This window comes from Bufo bufo, chromosome 4 (genome assembly GCF_905171765.1).
Source record: "Bufo bufo chromosome 4, aBufBuf1.1, whole genome shotgun sequence".
Taxonomy (NCBI): domain Eukaryota; kingdom Metazoa; phylum Chordata; class Amphibia; order Anura; family Bufonidae; genus Bufo; species Bufo bufo.
Window position 1 is genome coordinate 176,844,739 of NC_053392.1, and position 25,414 is coordinate 176,870,152.

At 43.6% G+C, this 25,414-nt stretch overlaps 1 protein-coding gene across 2 annotated transcripts in view; it reads right to left on the bottom strand.

Annotated features, from left to right (window-relative positions):
* The window catches only part of STRIT1 (small transmembrane regulator of ion transport 1), a 40,102-nt gene extending 15,241 nt beyond the window's left edge, over positions 1-24,861 (bottom strand). Inside the window, exon 1 of one of the 2 annotated variants that reach the window (XM_040428131.1) lies at positions 24,648-24,861. In XM_040428131.1, the coding sequence (XP_040284065.1) occupies positions 24,648-24,780 (133 nt within the window). In that variant the 5' untranslated portion in view covers positions 24,781-24,861. Of the gene's footprint in view, positions 1-15,671; positions 15,822-24,647 lie in introns of those variants that run through there. The other variant, XM_040428132.1, reaches the window with a different exon arrangement.
* Positions 24,862-25,414: the final 553 nt, after the last annotated feature.

Sequence of the window (25,414 nt, forward strand, 5' to 3'; positions counted from 1 at the left end):
ATTTATCTACATGCATACATACATATATATATATATATATATATATATATATACACATACACACACCCACACACATTTTTTATTTTATTTTATTTTAGCTGGAGAGGACAGAAGCAAGTGAATGAGGGGAGGAAGGGGGCGGGGAAGGTTCCCTGAGTCAGCTGACAGTGGCTCTGGATGACAGAGGAGGGCCCGTGGGGACCCTGTAGCAGTTACTATGAGCTAAATTGCTCCTGTGTGTGTATGATATTAGTGTGAATTGAAATTTGCGCTGCTCCCGTGTGCAACGTGTATTCGTGTGAGAGACTTTATTTTTATTTTTTATTTTTTTATTTTTAAACTTTATTGAAAATTAACAACCGCCGGCCGCCGGCCAGCGCTGCGGCAGAGTGGAAGCGGCACCCCTGATGCGGCCCTGGCTCTGGACGGACCCGACCCCCGGGTGACCGGGCCGGACCCGCATTGCCCGGTATGTACGATGAGGGCGGCGGTGGACGAGAGGAGCGCAGACCGGAACCAGGGAGAGATCATGTGACCGCAGGGGGGGGGGGGACACCAACGGCGTTGCCGGGTAACAGAGACGCCGTGCAGACCGGGGCCGAGCCAGAGGGACAGCCGGCCACGAGACCACAATGGGAAAGCAACCGGACGCGGCGCACCCCGGAGCTTAGGAGGCGGTCGTGCCTTGTGGGTGCAGGAGGAGAACACTGAACTCGTTGCCGGGCAACATGGACGCTGCGGCGGACCTCATGCCCGGCGTCCCACGTGACCCCCCTGTGGACTGTGCCGGGAGCAGAGGTCGGACGTAGGGGAGACGCCTGGAATGGATGCGCCGCGGCGTGGAGGGTGAGTGAGGGCAGTGAATGTGACCGAACTTACCCGGCCGTCAAGTGCCGAAGACGGAGGAACCGGAGGCACCATGACGGGACTTACTTACCTGTCTAGCGGTACTGCTGTAAGGGGCGTAAGGTTCGTGGCGGGAAGGCACCGAAAACGCCCGCACATGAGGAGAGGGCGTGCCTCCTTTTAAGAGCGCCTGCGCCCCTCCCACAAATGCAGGCTGACATGTCAGCCTTAAGCTACATATAAGCTATCTAACTATCTAATGTAATGAGTGGAAATCCCAGAGCACAGCAATAACACTGCAGTCTCTCTCAGAACTTAAAAAAACTACAGAAAATGGCTGCTGTGGAGTTTCTTATATAGTAAGGGGTAGGCAACTTTCCTATTGGTTGCTAGGGATGTTGCTAAGCTCAAAGACATTGCAGCCTTCTCATTGGCCCACAAGCAAGAAGGGAGGTTACTGAGGAAAAAAATAAATCTAAATATTCGCGAATTCTCGAAATGCCGATATTCGTGATTCGAATATTCGCGCCCAACACTATACATGGCATGCAACTATAAATGGTGCCATTAGAAAGTAAAACTTGTCCCGCAAAAAAAAGGCCCTCATGGGAAGACGGGGAGTGAAAAACAAAAACTCAAAAATTGAAAATCTCAGGGTCCTGAAAGGATTAATATCCTCAAATCTGAAAAGTACTTCAAATATGTTTTGCAGGTTCTGCAGATGCAGGATTATAAGATTTGTTCTATCAAAATACTACTCAAATATAGGAAATGGACACAGATAGGAACATTAGCTAAAATAACACAAAGATTCATGAAAGTAACATAAGATACATCAAAGCAAAATCAGAATTCTACAATACAATGAATTTCTTAGAAAGGTCTTACACCAAGCTCAACATGGTTCAGTATGAGAAGTCCACTATAATTACAACTCAATTTGACACATCAACGTTCTCTTGTTCTGTGGTCTGAAGTGAATTCATTTTGTGAGAACTTTGCATTTTTCCCCAGTATACAGTATGAAAAGGACTTTGAAGTATCGGTCTGAAACTGACGATTCTGACACATGAAGAATTGAATGGTAAAGAGTGTTATCTTTATTTCTCATGTGTATTATCTACAGTTTGTAGAAAAGGAGATCAGTAGTTCATTGTCATTTGTCTTTGTTATATGTTAGACCAACCCAATTGCTTATTGGTACCTACAAGAACACAACCACTACTGTGAGTAGGCCTCATACAAAATTGTATGGATCAGTAATGCAGCGCCCAAAAAAGTCTAAGGGCCCATACTCTACTCAAGTATGCTTTGATTTCAGACAGTGGCAAACAGACATTTTGCATTACAGTGCTTTATGGAGGCACCATACAGTAGCTCACAGGGTGCTCTTAGAACTCCAGACTATGGCACCAAAGGGATGTGTAATGTCATACTAGCTCTGCAGCGTGCTGACAACTAAGGCTACTTTCACATCAGCGCTATCATTTTCCGTTCTTCTGCTCTGTTATAGGAGCAGAAGAATGGAAATAACGAAAGTGTCAGATTCATGACATGTATGGAAATTAACACATCCCTTTGACTATAATGGGATCCATTCGGTTTCCATTCAAGATAACTTTTTTTTGCTAAGAAAAAAATTCCTGCAAGAATTTTCTTTCCACTATTTTTGACTAGCTCTGATGGAGATGCAAATGTTAACAACGCAGATGTGAAAAACCCTAAGATGCATGAACCTGCAAAGATATGTTTTCCAAAAAAAGACAGCAAAAAATGTCACAAAAATGACATTATTCAATTACTAAGTTTACCAAAAGCTTAAAGAGGACTTTTCATGGGTCAGAACATTTTAAGATAACTATCTGGACATGTAGAACGGCGCCCAGGGATCTCACTGCACTTACTATTATCCCTGGGCGCCGCTCTATTCGCCCGCTGTGGCCCCGTTACCTTCTCCCGCGCTGTATGTCAATTGCTACTATCGGTTCACCAGGGAGGACTCTGCCCTGTTTCTCCCTGGGCGTTCCTTCTCCCTGGCTGTAGCTCTGTCCAATCGCAGCGAAGAGCTCACAGCCAGGTAGAAAAAAAACTCCCAGGCTGTGAGCTCTGCGCTGCGATTGGCCAGCGCTACAGCCAGGGAGTAGGAACGCCCAGGGAGAAACAGGGCAGATTCCTCCCTGGTTTACCAATAGTAGCAATTACCATACAGCGCGGGAGAAGGTAACGGGGCCACAGTGGGCGAACGGAGCGGCGCCCAGGGATAATAGTAAGTGCAGTGAGATCCCTGGGCGCTGCTCTACATGTCCAGATAGTTATCTTACAATGTTCGGACCCATGAAAGGTCCTCTTTGGAGGCGTGGCTTGGCCGTCCGGCAAGATGGACGTGTGAGTGAGGAGCTCCGCTGCCCAGCCACTATATAGAAGCTCCACATGCACGGTGTTCGGGTCCCATGGGGAAATCGTTACCTTCTAAGAGAGTGAGAGGAAGCCCGGCACCCCTTTTGAAGACTCAGGACATTACAGTCTTCCTGGATCGCCGCGCTGCCGCTCCGTCCGCTCCAGGAGGTCTGTGGCGCGAATCTGCGGCGGGAATCACTGCTGGAGGAGAAGGCAGTAAAGCTCTCTTGACACAGCGCGCTGCACGTAGCGGCCCCCTAACAGTGAGTGCCTCCACCCTATCTCCACTAGCGGAGGAATTTGCCTATAAGCCGAGAGGACAGAGGCAGTTAGAAAACGCAGGGGGACAGGCGCAAGGGGTGAATCTCCTGACAAGCATGCCGCCCAAAATGCGCCGAAGCGCAATAACCCCCCTGCTACCCCAACGCAGCGCAGAAGAGATTGGGCAGAAGCCTCAGAAGACCATGATCACATCAACAAGGAGAAAGGTATGGGGGAGGATGTGCCCTGGGACTCACAGTCGGACATAAATGAAGATATTGAAGATAGCGCCCCGCAATTGTCGCAGGCCTCAGCTTCCTTGAGGCAGTCGCTGCAGCACCTCCCTACTAAAGAGGACTTTAAAAACCTAATAGTAGAAGTTAGGGACACATTTAAGGCTGAAATCTCATCCTTACGTCAGGACTTTCAACAAGTTACGGCCAGGGTAGACTCCCTAGAAATTGAGCACGACACTACGCGCAAATATATTGCTCATCTCCAATCTACTGTAGAGAAATGTACCCTAGTGGTCCGAGAAAACACAAGGCACCTAGAGGACCTAGATAATAGGGGTCGCAGACATAATATTAGAGTGAGGGGCCTGCCTGAACCAGAATCAGAGGAAAATCTTCATGAGGTCCTGAATGGATTATTTAACTCCATCTTAGAGGCTCCGGCGACTCATACTATCAAAATGGACCGCGCTCAGAGGGCATTGCGACCCAAAAATATGTCTGCGCAGCCTCGGGATGTTATTTGCCGTGTCACGGACTACCAGGTGAAAGAGGCCATAATGGCTAAAGCCCGTGCTCTGAGGGCTATTGATTTTCAAGGGGTGCAAGTGCAACTATATCAGGATTTATCGTGGCTTACCCTGCAAAAAAGGCGCCATCTCCAGCCCCTATTACAGTCCATGAGGCAGAAGAAAATTCCATATCGCTGGGGCTATCCGTTTGCACTCATTGCTAACAAAAATGGGAAAGCTGTACCAATGCGTGCTCACGCAGATTTACCTGCTTTTTGTGCTACCTTGGGACTTTCGGAGCCTCCTATTGATGACTGGGAGGTCCCTGATCCACAGATGGCACCCCTTCCAATTTGGAGTCAAGTGAGAAGCAAGAACCGCAGGTCCCAGCCAAGAGAAGAATCCAGGGGATTGAATATGAGAGATGAATTGACCTGACTTGATGTGTCCTGAGTCACAAAATGACGCTCGCTTCCTACAGTTTATGTCGCTATAATAGGCGGCTGTTGTTCCTCATATATTTCTGATACCTAATCGTTCAGGAAACACATATTCTTGGGCTTTTAAGGAGCTCAGTTGTTTCACATATTGTTCAAAGAATGTATGGGCATCCATGTCGGATGTGCTCAACCATGTCACCACAGGGGGGAATGTTGTTGTTGGCCCTCTTCCTTTTCTCAGCTCTCTATAGAGTGGGAGAGAAGAGAATGGGCTATAATATGTGTTTTATGCCTTCTTTGATTGCCCTCATCTGGACTTCAAAGTCCAATGTTTGGATAATTCCTGTTTTTACCTCTTACATGTACTCTTCTTGTGTGTTCCCTTATATCCTCGTGTGTCATGTGTCATACTATCTGTTTAATGTATCTAATGTTATTGCAGATGATTTATTCCAGATTCTCACTTGGAAGGATCGGGATGTGGTCTCCTGGAGGAATGATACCTTCTGCCTAAATAGCAAGTATATGGCGCAGCCAATATTTCCGCTATGGTCAAGTGTATGTCCTTAAACGTTAAAGGCCTGAACTCCAATGTAAAACGGAGACTGGCCTTAACGGAATGTCGTGCTCAGAGAGCGGATATAGTCTTCCTCCAGGAGACGCATTTTGATAACACTGGAACGTTTAAATTTGCTATGGGATTGTTCCCAAGGGCCTACTCGGCTTCTAGTGGACAGAAAAAGGCAGGGGTGGCGATCCTTCTATCTGCTAACTGCCCGCTCCAAGTGACCAACCAGATCTCTGATCCTCTAGGGCGATATGTAATACTGCAGGCCACAATGTATGGCACTCCTATAGTATTATGTAACCTCTACGCTCCAAACACCAAGCAGATTCCCTTTATTACTAGGGTGTTCGCTAAAATATCTCAGTTATTACCGGCAGCACTCATTGTGGGAGGTGACTTTAATGTCTCTTTCTCTGAAACGTTTGATAGGCAAACACTGTCAGGGAGACCCCCCTCCAGAGAGCAAGCTAGGCTTTCTCGTCTTTTTAGACGTCTGGTGAGAAGATTTGGGTTATTTGACTTATGGAGAGTACATCTAAAACATACATATTTTACTCGCACCCTCATAGTATGCATTCTCGTATTGATTACTTCTTAGGTAATGTTCCTACAATGCGTTTAATGGTTGATGCTGATATAGGTTCTATCTCATGGTCAGACCATGCGCCAATCTTTTTGAAGTTAAATACTGAACATCCGATTACTAAAATCTGTCATTGGTGGTTAAATGAAAGCTTGCTTTCTAATCCTGTATCTAAGCAGGAGCTACGAGAGGGTCTATCGGAATATTTTTGTATCAATCAGCAATCAGTTTCCAACGTATCCACTCTATGGGAGGCGCATAAAGCTGTCTTCAGGGGTAGCTGCATAGCCATTGGTTCCAAATTAAAAAGGGACAGGAATTTGCAATATTGCAGTATTAAAAAAGATTTGGAAAATCTGGAGGGTCAATTGGGATCCCGTAGTTCCCGCCACCTTTTAAGGCGTATAGTTCTGTTGAGAGCTAAGTTGAGAGACCTGGCGTTAGTAAAGACGGACAAATTACTCTTATACTCCAGACAACGTACTATGCCTGGGGGAATAAGTCGCACACACTTCTGGCGAAACAACTACGGGATTCCACTTTAGTGAACGCCCCGACAGCCATGAGACAGGCTGATGGCACTATTACTTATGACCCCAATAAAATAATGGTTCTGTTCCAAAAATACTATGAAAATTTGTACTCTCTCCCCCTACAGGTAGCGAGGGATCCTATACAGCAACGAGATCAGTTCTCTACTTTTCTTAAAAAATGTAAGCTACCTAAACTGTCTAGTGATCTAGCAGCTACCCTTAATACTCAAATTACAGAGGAGGAAATCAATGAAGTGATTAATAATCTGCCAAACCGTAAGTCCCCCGGACCTGATGGTCTATCGTATCTTTACTATAAGACGTATATAGATATTTTGCTTCCCCACATGGTTAAGGTCTTTAACTCCTTCTTGGGGGGTTCCTCTATACCTGACACGATGCTGCAATCTTTTATTACTCTCATACCTAAGTTAAACAAGGATCATATGGATTGTGTGAACTATCGTCCTATAGCCCTCCTTAATTCGGACCTAAAAATATTTACAAAGCTATTGGCAAATAGGCTTGTTGGTCTGCTTCCGAGTTTGATACACAAGGATCAGGTTGGCTTTGTGTTACACCGCCAAGGAGGAGATAACACAAGGAGGACTATAGATCTGATAGATGTTCTTAATAGGAGGAAACAGCAAGCATTAGTATTAGGCCTAGATGCAGAAAAGGCCTTTGATCGCCTGAGTTGGCCGTTCATGTTCTCTACGCTGCAGTGTTTTGGTATAGGGGGGTCCTTCCTGAATGCTGTACGAGCCCTCTATACCTGTCCCTCGGCTTATGTAAAAATGACACATGCTCAGTCAAAGCGGATACCCATCCACAATGGCACGAGGCAAGGTTGCCCGCTATCGCCATTACTCTTTGTATTATGTATAGAGCCGCTGGCAGCGCTAATAAGAGCCCATCCTGATATCCAGGGGGTTGAAGTGAATAGAGTAGACTTTAAATTCTCACTCTTTGCAGATGACATTCTTCTAACGCTAACCAATTTGCATATCTCGCTACCAAATTTATTTCAGGTTATAGAGGAGTATGGGAAGTTATCTGGCTATAAGATAAATAGGACAAAAATAGAAGCATTACCTATTAATCTCCCTCCGGATGTCTTGAGCAATTTACAAAACAATTATCATTTTAAGTGGAATGACATCACCCTTAATTATTTAGGAGTGAAACTTACAAAAACATATGGTACCCTCTATACTCATAATTTTGTCCCACTTTTTCAGGAACTTAATACACTTATGGCTAAGTGGATGCCCTTGCCTGTTTCTTTGTTGGGGCGTATCGCAGTGGTCAAAATGACTATACTACCCAAGCTATTATATGTGATGGAGACTATCCCAGTCCCGATACCTAAAAAAGAGCTGAGAGCATTACAATCTTCTATCCTTCGATTTGTCTGGAATGGGAAGAGACATAGAATTGCATGCAACACCCTAACTGCTCTTAAAACGCAGGGGGGTTTGGGGCTTCCTGACATAATGAAATATTATTGGGCGACGCATTTACGTCGGATCCCAGCGTGGTCCTCTCTTCAGGCATTTTCTAGATGGATGGAGATTGAAAAGCTTTGGCTAGCCCCCATTCATCCCAATGCTCTCCTGTGGTCCCCTCTACCAAATGATTGCTCTGTCCAGTTACTAGGCCCGATGTCACACACACACTCCATTTGGAAATGTTGTAAACATAAATTTCCATTGGTTTCTGATAGACCCTCTCTGACCTCATTCCTATTCAACCCTGTGTTCAGGATAGGAATGCAGGGTACGCTCTTTAAGCCATGGTTCTCTAATAAGCTATTTAGATTCGCTGATATAGTGGACTATAGAACTTTGGAGATTATATCTTTTGATTTGCTCAAGGAGAAATATAGTCTTCCGGAGTCCTCTAGATGGCAGCATTTACAAATAAAACATTTGCTTAGATCTATGTTCCGAGATACGAAAGTGTCCACTCCAACACAGTTTGAAAAATTATGCAAACTTTCGACCTCTACTAAAGGTCTTATATCAGATATTTATGTCCTCCTCTCAACCCCGGAGCCACCTCAGGTCCTACGACATGCGTATATGTCTAAATGGGAGAGATACCTTGAGCGAGATATCTCGCCAAATGAGTGGCAGCTTATCTGGCGTAGGGCTGCAATGTCATCCACTTGTGTGTCCTTCAGAGAGAATTCATACAAGACATTAATGTTTTGGTACCATACCCCCCAGATGCTTAGACATTTGAACCCTACGGTTTCTGGTACTTGTTGGAGGTATGATTCTGGTCAAGGGTCTTTATTCCACATTTTTTGGGATTGTCCAATCATCTTCCCATTGTGGAAAGAAGTCCAGCGCCTTTTATTGCAGCTTCTTAATATCAAGTTTTCATTGGACCCCTACATGTTTCTATTGAACATGCCTCCAATAGTGCTAAAGAAGCCGGTGCTTTGCTTAATACTTCATGTCCTGTCAGCGACAAAACGCCTCATTGCCCAGTTTTGGAAGAGGCAGGACATACCTACTAAATTAGATTTGTTTACTAGTATCACGGATATTAGAAGAATGGAGTATTTGACAGCAGTTATTAATAACACGGTAGATAAGTTTAATAAGGTTTGGCAACCTTGGGATACTTTCTTTGATAAGAGCGACTAATACTCTTTTCCCCTTTTTGTATGTTTGCCCTTTTGTGTCTTGTCTTGTTTCCTATTTTCGTCTTTATAAGTATATATTATCATTTTAGAATGTGAGATTCATCTACCCGGTTTTCGGGACTTAATATGGCTTGCTGGAATTGGCATTATGATGCTGTATTTGTATTGTCATTCCTGCTATTTTATCCATTTAAAATTCCTGATAGTTAATTGTTTACATAAAAAAATTGTAAAAATGCACTTTTATTATTGTACTTTTTTCTTCAATAAAAAGACAATTATACAAAAAAAAAGAAAGGTCCTCTTTAAGAGCAAGTTAACATGTATATCAGGATACACTGTATGTTTCTCTTAAATTTACATAAATAATCTTATTTTACCCAGGTGTGAACATGTAATTGAGATGAAAGTGCACAGAAATATATTGCGTTTGATGTATGCAAACATAGCCCATATTGTTGACTACAACTGCTTAGAGCAGTGATGGCGAACCTATGGCACTGTGAAAAAAGTCTAAGGTGTACCAATATGCCTTAGACTTTTCCTGCCATTCATTAGCGCAGGGCGCACTATGAACAGCACAGACAGGGCACTGAATGTAGGCGGGCTTTAATAGCTAAATGATAAAGTACATGGAATATATACTATATTGAACTATAGTATTCAGGTTAAATTGCTGTGTTGGCATTTTACGATAAATAAGTGGGTTTTGGGTTGCAGTTTGGGCACTCGGCCTCTAAAAGGTTCGACATCACTGGCTTAGTGTAAACTGGTTATTTTTATACAAGCAGTTGTGATCCAAGTCACAAGGAAAGAGAGCAGGGCCATAAATAGCATTCATGGAATCCACAGGAGAAGATTATTTTATTTTTAGAAAATCAGAACACAACAGAAAAAAAATAAAAAAATTAACATTGATCAGCAATAAAAAGTGAAGTTAACCACCCCTTAGGATACCAGAGGTTTTTTCGTTTTTGCGTTTTCATTTTTCTTCCCTATTTTCCTTGAGCCATAACTTTTTTTATATTTCCGGTCACATAACTGTATGAGGGCTTATTTTTTGTGGGACAGATTGTACTTTCTAATGCCACCATTAATTATGGCATAAAATGTAGTGGGAAGCAGTAAAAAAAATTCCAAAATGGGGTGGAATTGGAAAAAAAACGCAATTCCTCCACCATTTTACAGGTTTTGTTCCCATGGTGTTTTGTTTACGACAAAACTGACCCATGCCCTTCATTCTGTGGGTCTTTTTTACTTTTTGATCACATTTTATTAAAAAAATTTTGGGTAAGAGAAGCAATGAAAAAATGGCGTTTTTGGTCGTGGTGATACCCATGATGTTTATATTTGTTGTTATTTAGGTATTAATTTTTTCAATATATGGAAAGGGGGTGACAAACTTTTATTTTTTTTTATTTTTTATATATTTTTTAACATTTTTTTTAATTTTTTTGTGAGATTTTCGTGGCTCATATATGAGCCTATAAATTATGTTTTTAAATTTTTCATGTTGTTCTATCAGGGACTTTTTAAATGCCATTTAAACTCAATATTGCTCATTTCTTATCCTGGCCTGCCATCTGGTGGCCAAAATTAGAATTGCAGCATAAACATATTTAGCTTCATCAGAGAGGCTGAAAGTGTTCAGCGCAACTACTGATGCCCCAATTGGCCAGCTCTCTTGTGCATTTAGATGCGGAGATCTCACTTGGTCACGGCATCTAAAGTATTTAATTAGCGCGATCAGCATTATTGCCGGTCCTGGTAATTATCCGCAGGTCTCTGCCGGCCATGACACTCGCTGCACATGCGAGCGGGCACCATGTTTACACATCGCTCCAATACGCTGGTATCGAACGGGTCAAGCCTCCCTACCCTCATAGGGAACTGGAGGATGGAACCCGAGCAGGGAAAAAAGGTAGAAAGGAGAAAAGGGGAAAATTCTTATACATTAAATCCATTGAGACCATTCATAATCAAAAATTTTTTTTTGTGCCTCATGGAATATAGTTTTCATAATTAACCGTCTGTTCTATCCGTGATAACAAATGAGAAATACTGGAAATCCAAACTCAATTATTCTAGGGGGAAAATAAATGAAATGAAGAAAATATTCTTTTTTTACCTCATTTATTAATAATTTAAGATGAGGTTTATATGCAAGAACCGCAACAAGAGGATCAAGGAGCAATCGGATAAAATGCTGTTTATTAGTAATGTCATAAACCTGAATTCAGTATCCAGAAATAACTGGCCCCTGCCACAGAAAATGAAAGTATGTGGCCCCCAGGAATGAGCACATAGGGCACACTGAACTTTCACGTATTCCTACTCTGTAGAAAAAGAAAGTTCCCATTCCTGGAGACCCCATATACACCCCTTAAAATAGTATCCCAAACTGAAACATCTAAACCCTCAATATCTTTTTACCACTTTGAGATACTATTAAACCGATACTTCTCAGTATGTCAGGATAATCATCCTGTAGAACATAGATGTTACCTTCTTCCTAGTGTCCATTTCACATATCTGATTGATAACATTAAAATTAACAATCCTAAAAGCACTTTTTATTAGTTGAAGATATGTAAGCATGATACTGAATACCTGATAGTAATAGAATCTGAAATACTTTAGTAAATTAAACTCCATCCTAAAACCATGAAATTCCCTCAAATTTCTCTCATTAAATATCTGACAGAGATCTTGGGGTCATTTCTCAAACTAGTGTAAAGTAGAACTGGCTTAGTTGTCCCTAGCAGCCAATCAGATTCCACCTTTCATTTTTCACATTTTTTGAGTGGACCCACCGAAAGTGACTGTCTGTGACCATACAAACCGCATTTATAAAAACGTAACTGCTGCAGTTAGTATGTGTTCAAACACGGCATATTTGCTGGACGTTTTGGTGCTGATTCCAAAGAGAAAACTACAGTGCAATGCAACTAGGTTCACACTGCATTTAGATATCATAAACGGGAATTTACATATCAGTCAAAAAGATCAGCCATAAAAAATTATGCATCCCCCTATACAATAATAAGCAACATGGAACAAGTCATAATAAAATATAATCTTTATTAAATATCATGATAAATAATGCTGCCCTGGAATCAGGGCATGAAACTTTGCAAAAAAAAGGGACACAGATTGGGTACTACAATAATACAATAAAAAGACTACAATAATTCATTATTTATAAATCAAAATATTAAAAGCCTCAAAAATAATCACTATTCGTTAAAGTAAAAACCAAAGTGCAAGCAGCTGCCAATACATAAGACTAACAAATGAGACCACATAGTATTTCATGAGTAAAGTAAAGTAAATTGATCCCAGTATGCTAAAACAAATTAAAAGTAAAGTGCTAAGTGCAAACAAATAAGATGGGTTCCGGCGTCCGCCTTGACGTGCATTTTGGCTCCCAAGACTTTGCCTGGGGGTGGCGCCATAAATACAGCCGTCCAATTTTAACATTCCCTGTGCACAATTAGTAAGATGGTGTGCAGGTGCACAATGGCTCACCTTAAGGGCTCGTGCACACGAACGTATTTTTGTTCCGCATTCGATCCCCATTTTTTGCAGGTCGGATGCGGACCCATTCACTTCAATGAAGCCGCAAAAGATACGGACAGCACACCATGTGTTGTCTGCATCTGTATTTCAGGTCCACCGCCCTGCAAAAAAAAAATAGTCATGTCCTATTCTTGTCCCTTTTACAGACAAGGATAGGACTGTTCTATAGAGGGCAGGACGTTCCGTTTCACAAAATGTGGAATACACACAGGCAGTATACATGTTTTGCGGCAAAGGCCATGTGCATGAGCCCTAACTCAGCATATCCGCAACTCATGTCAGGACTTGCATCTGGTGCTCAGTGATGTCATATGTTAGCTGCATAATGACACACATGCAAGATGCCAAAAAGGAACAGCAGATGCGAGTCAAAGCTATACAAGGGGTTAAAAATCATCTGGAAGAGATAACAAAGTAAAACTATTAGACAGTGAGACATACCGGACCTTTATGTTGTCATTGAAACAGCCCAGGGACTTAACATGAAACCAGATATACCGTATTTATCACCACTAACTCAATCAGTGTCATCTGAGTATTTTGCTTTACATTGGTATCAACTGATGTACATAGGAATGGGAGCAACACTAGTCTTATGTTACCGGTAAGCAGTGTCTTAATTGTTGCTGAACTCTCATTTGTCATAGTTTAATTAGATACACTTTTTAACTGTTTACATGGCCTAATCAAGCAGCCGATTGTCAGGAAGGAAGCATTCTTCTTCCTAACAATCGCTTGCTCATCAGTGGAGGAGAAAGCTGCATTCACATGCAGCGATCTCCTCCACAGTAAAGGAAGGAGCAATCAGAATGATTGTTTGCCGGCAGCAGAGTGCTGTTTAGACATCATGATCTGCTGCCGCCAAACAATGATTTAGGTTTCCCCACAAATGGTCTTATTATGCTTGTTCATCGGGTAATCGGTGGCGCCCCCCCCAAGCCCCCCAGTATTAATCATTGGTGGCGCAGTGCGCCCCCCACCCCCATCCCAATCCCGGCCAATAGTAAAAACATTGGTGGCGCAGTGCGCCCCCCCCCCCCCACCCAGTATTAATCATTGGTGGCAGTGGCCACAGGATCCCCTCTCCCCTGCTCCTCCGATCGGAGCCCCAGCTGTGTAAGCCTGGGGCTCCGATCGGTTACCATGGCAGCCAGGACGCTATTGAAGCCCTGGCTGCCATGTTCAGCTCCATGCTGCTGTGTGCACTATGCACAGAGCAGCAGGGACAGTGTGAGATGCTATTCACCCTGATAGAGATCTATCAGGGTGAATAGGACAAAGGTTCTAGTCCCTAAGGGGGTTAAAAGTTAGTAAAAGAAAAACACAAAAATATTAAGTATAAATGAAAAAGATTTATAAAAAAAAAAATACACATTAACAATAAACAAAAAAAATACACATTAACAATAAACATAGGGATTTTTTTTTTTCTCAAAAATGAAAATTCCCAGAATATCGGTATAAATTATTGGCTATCGGCCTGAAAGTTCACAAATTATCCGTATCGGCCCTAAAAAATCAATATCGGTCGATCCCTAGTTATGACCATCCTGTAATCCAAAAGTGGTGACCGTGCCTGCACTATAGAAAAAAGCTCCATCTTCTCTGTTGGCCGGAACCATGGAAGTGTCCATAGGCTGGCACTTTTTCTTATAATGTGCAAGCACTACCACCGCTACTGGATTGCAGGGTGGTCCTAGCCTATGGAAACGAGCAGTGTATAATGTGATGGAAAAATGAATCAAGCCAGCAAAGGAGACAATATGGACAATCACAATGCCTTTCCCTGAAGTGAGACAACCCCTTTCAGAGCTCAGAGAAGCTTGAAAAGCATCGGTAACCTGTCTGTATGTGATTTTTATCAGATGCTGAAATAAGAAACTGTTCTATGGATAGATGTACACTACTGAGCAAATATGTTAGGCAGGTGAGGAAAAATGCTGCAAAGTAAGAATGCTTTCAAAAATAGACAATGATAACATAGATACATACAATGTCATTAAGAACAGCCTTCAGCATAAAGAAGAACAAGGAGTCCTGGAAGTAATGATATGACCACTACAGAGCCCTACAGAGACTTTCTGGGATTAAATGAAGAGACTGAAGGATTTGAGCAAGTCTAGATCCAACAGAAGCTCTGTGGTTAGGTCTCCAAGATGTTTGGAACAACCGACCTGCCGAGTTCCTTCTAAAACTGTAAGAGCCCTTGCACACGACCGTTTGCCCTCCGATATATACGGTCCGTGAGCGGGCCATATATCCCGGAGCGGCATTGATCGTGCGCATGGGAGCACACAGCATCATAGATTACAATGATGCTGTGGAAGTCGGGCCACCCGCGGGACTATTGTCGCGGACTCATATGATCTTATGAGTGTGGGACAATAGTCCTGCAGGCGGCCCAACGTGCACAGAATCATTGTAATCTACGATGCTGTGTGCTCCTGTGCGCACAATGTATGCCGCTCCGGGACATATGGCCCGCTCACGGACCGTATATCTCGGAGGGCTTACGGTAGTGTGCAAGGGCTCTTACTAGCAGAATTGGTATTGTTTTGAAGGTACAGTAAAGGGTGGTCACACCAAATATTGATTTGATTTACATTTTATCTTTACTTCATTCACTTTGCATTACGTTAATTTCTAAAAATAAACTATTAACACTTCCCATTTTGAAATCATTCTTTCAGTGCAACATTTTCCAATACCTGTCTAAAACAGTTTGAATTCTATGGCCCTGATTTATCAGACCTTCACTCCAGAATTCCGGCATCAAAAAGTCGCAAAAATAGGACTTTTGCGACTTCTTGCACTCGCTTGCGCAAAATTTAAGCAATTGCACAATGTAGACTTCAAATATATCCCTTATCATAAATTCCCCCCTATGTGTTTGAATTCTGTCCCTGACACGTCCAACTGACATGTCTCACCTGTTATACACAGTGGTGAATTGCAGTGCAGTCCGATATACAGTAGGCATTTGCTTTAAAACATCATTACAATAAAATGTAAAACATAAACTTTCAAATAGATGACCCAGATTTACCAAATGGTTTCCCCTACCTGTTTCATTTGTCTTCTCCCCCATGTCTGGTGTATTACTCTGTGATACAGTGTCCTCTAGTCGTTCTTTCAAAGCAGGTTAAAGGCTTTAAATAGAGCTTATGCTGGAATGTATGGCAGCTGTTGGCATGAGCAATGCCAGTCCATTTGCACTGGTAATTGTGAAAGTCAAGAGGTGTAGTTGGCTTTAGCTTTTGAAAAAGGATTAACGCCTACTAAAGAAAGCAATGCTCTCATTCTGTATGTAATAATATAGATCCAGATCCTTGTACACTGTCCTATGGCTATTAATAAGCATTGGAAAGGGCTAGACCTATTCACAATGCTGGGGTCTTTACCATGTCTTAGGTTATATTGTAATATTAAGGCCACTTTAATTCAAAGGTTTAACCGCAAAGCCACTGTTGATAAGATGCTGAAATACACAGCTTACAAAGAACCACATAGTGCAAACATGTCATTATAAACCAGTGACACTCTATCTCTATAGAGCCACTCTCTACTTTGCCCAATAGAGGTGGGCCCTAAATGGGTATCCCCATCTATTGCTAATAACAAAGCTAAAACCAGTTGGTTTAGTTTGCTATTTCATCCTGCTTATTTTAAAGGTGTTTTCAGGGATTATTTTTATTTACGTCCTCCTTATAAACATTTCATTAAAAAAAAATGCATTTTATTAGTATTTTAAGAGTTAACTCATATATGCAATATCATTATTAAAGGGGTCGTCCCATAGAAAAATATTCTGCAGTTTTCAAACCAGCACCTGGATCTGAATACTTTTGCAATTATAGTATTTTTCGCCTCATAAGACACACTTTTTTCCCCCAAACTGGGGGGAAAATGTCCCTGCATCTTATGGGGCGAATACTAATGAGCACTTCCATTATGGAAGCGCTTATTAGTACCGGAGGACCAGGAAGCCGTGAAGGCTCTGTACTCATCGCTTCCTGGTCCTCGGCTGTGCAGTGGCTGCACACAGCGTGAGGGCGCTCTGTGACCAGTTCACAGCACAGCCAACAGCAGGAGGAAGAGGATCGCACTGGAGGAGAGGAGCGGCGGCATCCAGAAGCAGGAGAGGTAAGTGGTTTATTTATTTTGTGATCTTAGGCTGGGGGCTGCTGAATAATGGCTGGGGGCTGATTATATATATGACTGACGGCTGAGTACATATGGCTGGGGGCTGATTATATGACTGGGGGCTGATTACATATGGCTGGGGGCTGATTACATATGGCTGATCACATATAGCTGGGGCTGATAAGACGCATGGAGGACTGATATGAGGCATGGGGGTCTGATCTGAGGTCTTATTAACATTGGGGGTCTAATTGGGGCTGTCAGCTGAGGTCTGATTAACATTGGGGGTCTGATTGGTGGTCTGACCTGAGGTGTAATGAAATATATTTTTTTCTCAGTGTCTTACTCTAAAACCTAGGTGCGTCTTATGGGCCGGTGCATCTTATAGGACGAAAAATACGGTACTATGTAATTTAAAAACATATTATAGCTACTGAGGTATTCAATTAAACGGGTTATCCAATCCCTAAAATGCCTCACTATACACCCAGGCCCCTCACAGAGGTTGTACATACCTGGCTCCCCAGCACTCGCGTCGCTTCTGACGCCCGCATGGCCACCACTGCATCTCCCCGTGGTGCGGATCAAAACATCCAGTGTCGGGGGGTGTGAGCCTTCCTAGCATAACCCATGCTAGGGGCCCGGGAGTATGGAGAGGCATTTTAGGAATAGGATAACCCCTTTAAATCTATCTGTATGATGCCACCTGCTGTTTGCTCTTTTTCTAATTTCTCTGTCCTGCTCACTGAGACAGTAGCACATGCTGAGTTCCATCCTTCAACTGCCACTAGCTGCAGCAGAAAGGACACACGCCTGAGAAAGGACACACCCCCTAAGTTGACAGCTTGAAATAAATCTAGCATAACAATTGGAGCAATGAATGGGGAAATCTCTGGATCCATGTGAAGTACAGGACTGGTTATAGCTTTGTTAGAAAGAGGGTGTCATGTCTAGATTATGTATATATTTTCATTGTTTACATTATTCATGGGATAACTCCTTTAAGCACATTCATCATAATTGGTCCTGCGGAGACTGTCATTTTTAGTCAGTAGCACAATCAAGTACTGAATACTCAATTTTTAGTGAATTTCCTGAAAGTGAATTGATATGGCTGAATTAGAGTGGCATACTCACCCAGGGGTGCACCACCAATGAGGCGAAGTGAGGCTATAGCCTCCATCAGCACTAGGTAGGGACAAGAGGGGGACAGCAGAAGGGCCATGGGCAATGAGCGCTTCCATTGTGGAAACGCCCATCTCTACATATTCAACTGCATCGCTGTACTCAGGACAGCAATACAGTTGAATTCTGCGACAGGGCACAGGAGCAATGTCTCCCTGGCCCACCATTTTAGTCCTAGTTCCCGTAGCCTATCAGGGCACAGACTAGAAGAGGTCTGTGTCTTGCACTGCATCTCTGACAGCAGAAGGTAAGTATTTGAGTTTTTTTTATTTTTTTGACAGCATGGTGTTGGGCCACAATGGGGTGGGGGTCATTATTTTGTAACTGGAGGATGCACCATGGGGACATTGCAGCTGTAAAAAGGAGCATTTTTGTACTGGCACACATTATAAGGGGGCCACTAAGGGGACATTTGTTGTACTGGGGGCACTAAAAGGGGGTAGTTTTTTGTACTGACACACATTATAAGGGAGCATTTTTTGTACTGGCACAGTATCATCATAGAGGTCTGGTCTGAAAGGAGAAGATAAAAGAAAGAGAACGTCTACATCAGAGGAGACTTCACTGGTCTTCACTGGAGGTTAGTGGGGCTGTATTACCCTGCATGTTTTATAGCTCTGTATGTAATATTTTCCAAATATGTCTTTAATAGTAGGGCTGGAGGGAAGGGGTTAGGTTAAGAAATTGGCATTTGGTGCTGTTTCAGTTTTCGCCTCAGGCAGCAGAAAGGCTAGGTGCACTCCTGTACTCACCACATGACTGCTATGGGGATCGAGGAGAGGGAAGGCCTGACATTGAACTCCTTTCTCTGTTCCTGACATAGACCCATGGAAAATTCCAGCAGCCACCATATGGGGGAGCTCAGTGTGCAGCGTCCCACTACGTGTGTGTGGGCACTGCTTAAAAGCACTTTTTACATTATTAAAAGCATTAGGTTGTAATGTATAACTTTGCATTTATGTATTTGCTAAATCCCTGTTAACAGGCCTATTAGGTGTAATTTATACATCCCACCACTAGATGGGGATAAAGTTCAGGTCCTATATATATATATCCAGGTCAGGCCTAGTGACACAGATTAGTCAAGGCAGATCAGAGTACAGAGGAGTTCAGACAAGTGGAGTAAAAATGTAGTCAGAGGTAGTCTGACTACATTAGTCTGAGGTAGTCAGATCAAATTAGTGGGAGGAAAGACAGAGTGAAGACTTCGCAACACAGATTAGTGAGTGGAGACAACTTCGCTAGTAGGTGATACTCAGATGTGAGGCGCAGAAGAGCGTTTTCCTTCTGTGGCCGGACTATAGACTTGCATCCCTGACCAGTAGGAGAAGAGTTTGCCTCCCTGGAAAATAAACAAGCATTCCTAAGAATTCATCGGTGATAAGAGCCATTGCTGAGGGCCACAGACACCTTTGCATGGTGGAGGTTTTATAGATTCAGGCAGCCACACCAAACTTCAAAGAGACAGTTGAGTTTTCCTGTCCAAGATATTCAGCTTGTAGGGAAAGACAAGGAATAGGATCCAAAGCATCTAAGAGAACCAGGTACACCTAACCCACTGCTCCAAAAACCCAAGAAACCTGACAAGCCTAAAACTGTAGATTTGCAGAATTAACTCTGTACCATCTAGAGATGCATATTTGTACTACTGCAACTAAAAGACATCCAACGTAAAAGTTGTGAGTTGCATCTTACCACTGTCTACCTCATTATTACTACCTATGTTTGTACCACCATTAACGGTACTAGCGTCACGACAAAAACCATCAAGGGACTCAGCCGCAACAAGCACCCTAAGCACCCCTAACATCAAGGGCACCTCAACCACCATCTTGGCTGATGCTTCCTACCACAGAGCGTGCCCCGGAGGATTTCGTGCTGTCCGCCTCAACACTGTGCTGCCAGCCCAGGGAGGCTATCTGCTAACCGTGAGTAAACTGATGAACTGTGTGTTATACTATTTGGCCCCTCATCGGTCCACCGTGCACCTCACGTGTTGCCCCTGCGACTGGCTGGCTGCAAGTGCAAAGAGGTATTTTACAGCTTCCAATAATTTCAGTTGTAACTGTATAAATTCCTATGTGGTCAGTTCTCCCTTGTGGTGGCTGCAGGCAGTGGAGGCATGAGGTGGAGAGGATAGGAGTGGTGGCCACAGTCAGGATGCTGGTAGTAGTACGCAGGGACGGGCTTGGTATTTCTGGGGCATCAAGCAAAGTTGTGTCTGGGGGCCCTAATCTGGACAGCAGCCTGAAATCACTATTCACGGAGGCAACCCTACTACTAAAGGCATATTTAAATTAGAAATTACATACAGCACCACATACCTCTTACATCCAGTAATATGTCTTCCGATGTAGATGTTCTCTTTCCTCATCTTCTGACATGATAAATAATTTCAGCCACGTCTCATCTCTGCAGAGTTTGACACACAGACAACTTAGATTCCTCACTTATCTAACATCCTCCTCCACCTGGTACCCCAAGAGTTTTATCCTATTGCTACTTACAATACTGTGTCCCCTAACAGTGCCCTTGTACTTATAATTCCCCTCTCTGCACTGCCCCCAGTATTATTATAATGTTCCCAGCCCCCTTACAGTCCCATGTAAAAAAAACATCACTCCCCTGCCTTCAGCTCCTCCAACATACAGTCCCATGTAAATAACTTCACTGCCCTACCTTTGACAGGATGACAGCCAGTGGGATGTTTACTGCATGCTATTGTTAGCAACTGCTTACTAGTGTGATTACTCTCGCCCAGGCCGATCAGCTCCAACACGTTGTGACAATGCTTGACTTGACACATGTGATAGGAAGGAGGGGTAGTGCGAGCAACCCTGTGCCCTGCTGCTGTTGGAGACGGGCAAGTATCCATGGAGGAGGAGACAGAGGAGGGATATAAGTGGGATAAATGCCTGGTGTGGGGGCAAAGGAGGGGGATAAGGGGGATAAGTGGATGATGTCAAAAGAACCTGACCTCGTTGCCGGGGTGCTGCCTCACCACTGCTGGAAAAAAACATTGACCCAGTGGGCCGTGAAATACATGTACTGTCCCTGTCCGTAACAGCTGCTCTAGGTGTCAACTGTGGTGTGAACCTTGCCGCACAGCGAGAATCGCAGGAAGCGGCCCATGTTGTTTGCCACTTGGGAGTACAAGGCAGGAATAGCTTTTTGGGAGAAATAATGCCAGCTAGATATCTATCAGCAAATCTGATCACATGCCATTAGCTCCCTAAAGATTTGGCCAGGTGGGAATTAAGCTTGCATACAAGTGGATTGCTGGGCATGTAGAGTTGTTTCATGGCCATGCATTCTATTGTCTAGATGACTATGGAGCGGTGGAGGATGAGGTGATGACACTTCATGTGGTTCAGTAGAGCTGTTGTGCCTACATTTGTGTTTGCCTGACCATGTCTTATTTTGCTCTTGCATAGCTTGCACAAGGCAGTGCTTTTGTCTTCCGGTATCGTGGGGAAAAAATGCCAGATGGGAGATGGAGATATTTGCATAGAGCTAGAGGCAGCCGAGCTCGGCTTTGCTCTGGCACATTTTGGGCCTAACCCACCTAGTGCGTAGGTGGCATCAACAAATCCCAAAGCAGACGTGGCCCTGGCTGTTCTTTGAGAGGTAAGTGACCTCTGCTCTGTATTGCTGCCGCCATCATCCTCCTCCTCTGATGTTGCCTTCTCCTCAACACCCCAATCTGGCTCCAAGGTCCTGTGCAGCACACAATCGTCATCGGAGTCCTCAACCTCCCTGCTTTTTCTATTAGACTGTGGAATATCATGGTGGGTTCATTTGCCCCCTCCCTGCTCTGCATTTGCCTCGACTGCCACTGTCATTGCCCCCAATGCCAATACCGCAGCTATGGGTGCCACAACTACCACCACCTACACGGCTATGGCTGGAATATGCAGCCACCTCCTCCTCCTCAGGGCAGTACAAACGCTGACTGCTCTCACACAAGTCAACAGGGAGACTCTATTGACTATCTGCCGTGGGGCGTGGTGGGGTTTTCTTGCCAGTTCTTAGGAAAAAGGAAGGCGTCCACTAGGAAGAGGCAACGAAGACTAAGAGGACTCCACTGAAAGCCTTATCTGGGGCTACAAGCAGGAGTTGCAGGAGTTGCAGGAGGAGCGCTGTGACCCCTGGCTCCACGGCATGGTGTCAGACTCTGAAGTCACCTCCACATCATCCTGCTGTCACTGAGAGGAGGAGTGAGCCGTTCAATACACAATCTTATCCTCAGCAATAATGTTGGGCCTTTCCAAAGCCAGCAGGGACAACTGTGGCCTACTACTTCTACTTCTGGTTGGATAGCTGGTGCTGCTACAACCCACATTCTGGCTTTGGGTTTTTCGTTTGGGACCCTTCAGTAGCCGTGACATTTTTGGGCCCCTCAGATAATATTGTGTACTACCTTGCGTATTTGTGTAGTAATCACATACACTCACCTATAGAATTATTAGGAACACCTGTTCTATTTCTCATTAATGCAATTATCTAGTCAACCAATCACATGGCAGTTGCTTCAATGCATTTAGGGGGGTGGTCCTGGTCAAAACAATTTCCTGAACTCCAAACTGAATGTCAGAATAAGAAAGAAAGGTGATTTAAGCAATTTTGAGCGTGGCATGGTTGTTGGTGCCAGACGGACCGGTCTGAGTATTTCACAATCTGCTCAGTTACTGGGATTTTCACGCACAACCATTTCTAGGGTTTACAAAGAATGGTGTGAAAAGGGAAAAACATTAAGTATGCGGCAGTCCTGTGGGCAAAAATGCCTTGTGGATGCTAGAGGTCAGAGGAGAATGGGCCGACTGATTCAAGCTGATAGAAGAGCAACGTTGACTGAAATAACCACTCGTTACAACCGAGGTATGCAGCAAAGCATTTGTGAAGCCACAACACGCACAACCTTGAGGCGGATGGGCTACAACAGCAGAAGACCCCACCGGGTACCACTCATCTCCATTACAAATAGGAAAAAGAGGCTACAATTTGCACGAGCTCACCAAAATTGGACTGTTGAAGACTGGAAAAATGTTGCCTGGTCTGATGAGTCTCGATTTCTGTTGAGACATTCAAATGGTAGAGTCCGAATTTGGCGTAAACAGAATGAGAACATGTATCCATCCTCTGATGGCTACTTCCAGCAGGATAATGCACCATGTCACAAAGCTCGAATCATTTCAAATTGGTTTCTTGAACATGACAATGAGTTCATTGTACTAAAATAGCCCCCACAGTCACCAGATCTCAACCCAATAGAGCATCTTTGGGATGTGGTGGAACGGGAGCTTCGTGCCCTGGATGTGCATCCCTCAAATCTCCATCAACTGCAAGATGCTATCCCATCAATATGGGCCAACATTTCGAAAGAATGCTATCAGCACCTTGTGGAATCAATGCCACGTAGAATTAAGGCAGTTCTGAAGGCAAAAGGGGGTCCAACACTGTATTAGTATGGTGTTCCTAATAATTCTTTAGGTGAGTGTATATGCTAGTCTTAATAATTTCAACAACCCTGCAAAGAAATTTTGATAGGAAACGTGTGGAGACAGAAATAGACAGAAACAGATTTAGGCCTAAATTTATCACTCACAGAAAATTTTGTGTGCTTTTCTGTGTATTGGTGTAGTAATCACATATATGCTTTTTTGAATATAATAACCCCCTTCCCAAAAAAAAAGTATTCAAGTTCATCACCATCCTGAGGACGGCACTATAGTTGAACTCAGGAGGCCAAGGGCGGCTGCCGGCCAGTTACATAAGTACCTGGCGTTCCCAGCATTAATGACCAGGTCATTATGTACTTAGCCAGTTGCAACAATGGGGCTTGGGTGGCACCTTGTGCATCAGCCCTTTCCAGTACATTTCCAGTTGCAGTGTCCCACTGCTACTCAGTGCTCCACTACCTAAGGGATTTAAATATATTTTTCTGCAATCCCTGTGTATGCGGCAGAAGGAATTAAGAGCCCATTAGTAACATAGTAACATAGTACATAAGGCTAGTAACCGATGCTAGGTGGGGCTGTGTTACCCACCCCACAGGGAGAAGTAAAGTTAGTTGAGAGTGAGCCAGAGAAGTGAGCAGATGCAACAGAGAATAGTGCAGGATAAGAGAACCAGCCAGAGTGGAGGAAAAGCATTTAAACCAGTCTCTAAGGGAGACATATTTTTGAAGCATAACAGTTTTGAGAAGAGATGCGTTCAAAACAGACTGTGGAAATAACTTGTCTGAGAGGCTTTTGGACTCAGCTAAGTAGTCCAGAGGATGTAAAGTTTCGGGAGCCTGGGCATACTTTGGAGGCAGACGGAGGGTTTGCTAAGGACTACACCCTACAGTATGAATCTGTAGCACCGTGTTGTCAGTACAGAGATAAAGTGCGATTAAGTGTGTTAGTGCAGAACAACTGAGAGTATTGCAGTTATATGGGCTTTATTACACTGCTAAATTTAAAAAACGATTGTGCAATGGGCCAACGGTGAAGGGCAACTGGGGTATCCCTTGCCCCTTAGGAGGTTTCTATGAAATATGTCCCTCTTATAGAGCAAGTAAACATGACGCCAGTTGCAGTTAAGCAACGAGGACATGTAGTCCACTTTGTAGATGGTAATGTTGGTACCCAGGGTAGGATTGCCAGAGTGGTGTAGAGTAGCCTACAATGTCTCTGTAGATGTTGTATGCACGTGTCACGGTGCTCCTACCTGGATATCCTTGGATCCCAGATGTGATGTAGTCCGAAGCAGTGCAAAAAGGGGAGTTGAACTTGGATGATGAATAAGTAGAATAAATGGAGGCCAGACTTGTAGTAACATTGAACACAACTTTACTTGGCATAAAGGGCAATCCAAACAGTTTCCAAACGGTATCTTGGTCATCAGCAGGTATTGGCTTAAATGGCAGGCAAACGCTTCTCTGCAACAATCTCAGCCCTGCTATGCTAGCTGGAGTAAATAGGAACTCTTCAGCTTCTGCTGGAACTTAGTTTAGCTGTCTGTAGTCTGTCTCTTACTTTAATCCTAGACAATGAAAACCAAAAAAGCAACAGCAGCACAGTGAAAAAAAAGAGTAGTTAGGGTGCAAATCCTCTGAAAAGGTAGGCAACCTTTCCTTCAATATAGTGTATCCAAAGAATAGGCAGCACTCCAAATGTGATGAAAGGTGATGACTCGAAGCCTGGGAATAAACGGGTCATCACCTTTTATCACATTTGGAGTGCTGCCTATTCTTTGGATACATTACTTTAATCCTAGGAACTTCTTGTCCTGGCTTTGAGTACCTCAAGCTCTAGCTTCAGCTTGGATGAACATAGTAACATAGTAAATAAGGGCTAAAAAAGACATTTGTCCATCCAGTTTGGCCTGTTATCCTGCAAGTTGATCCAGAGGAAGGCAAAAAGAACCCCTGTGAGGTCGAAGCCAATTTACCCACTTAAGGGGAGAAAAATTCCTCCCCGACTCCAATCAGGCAA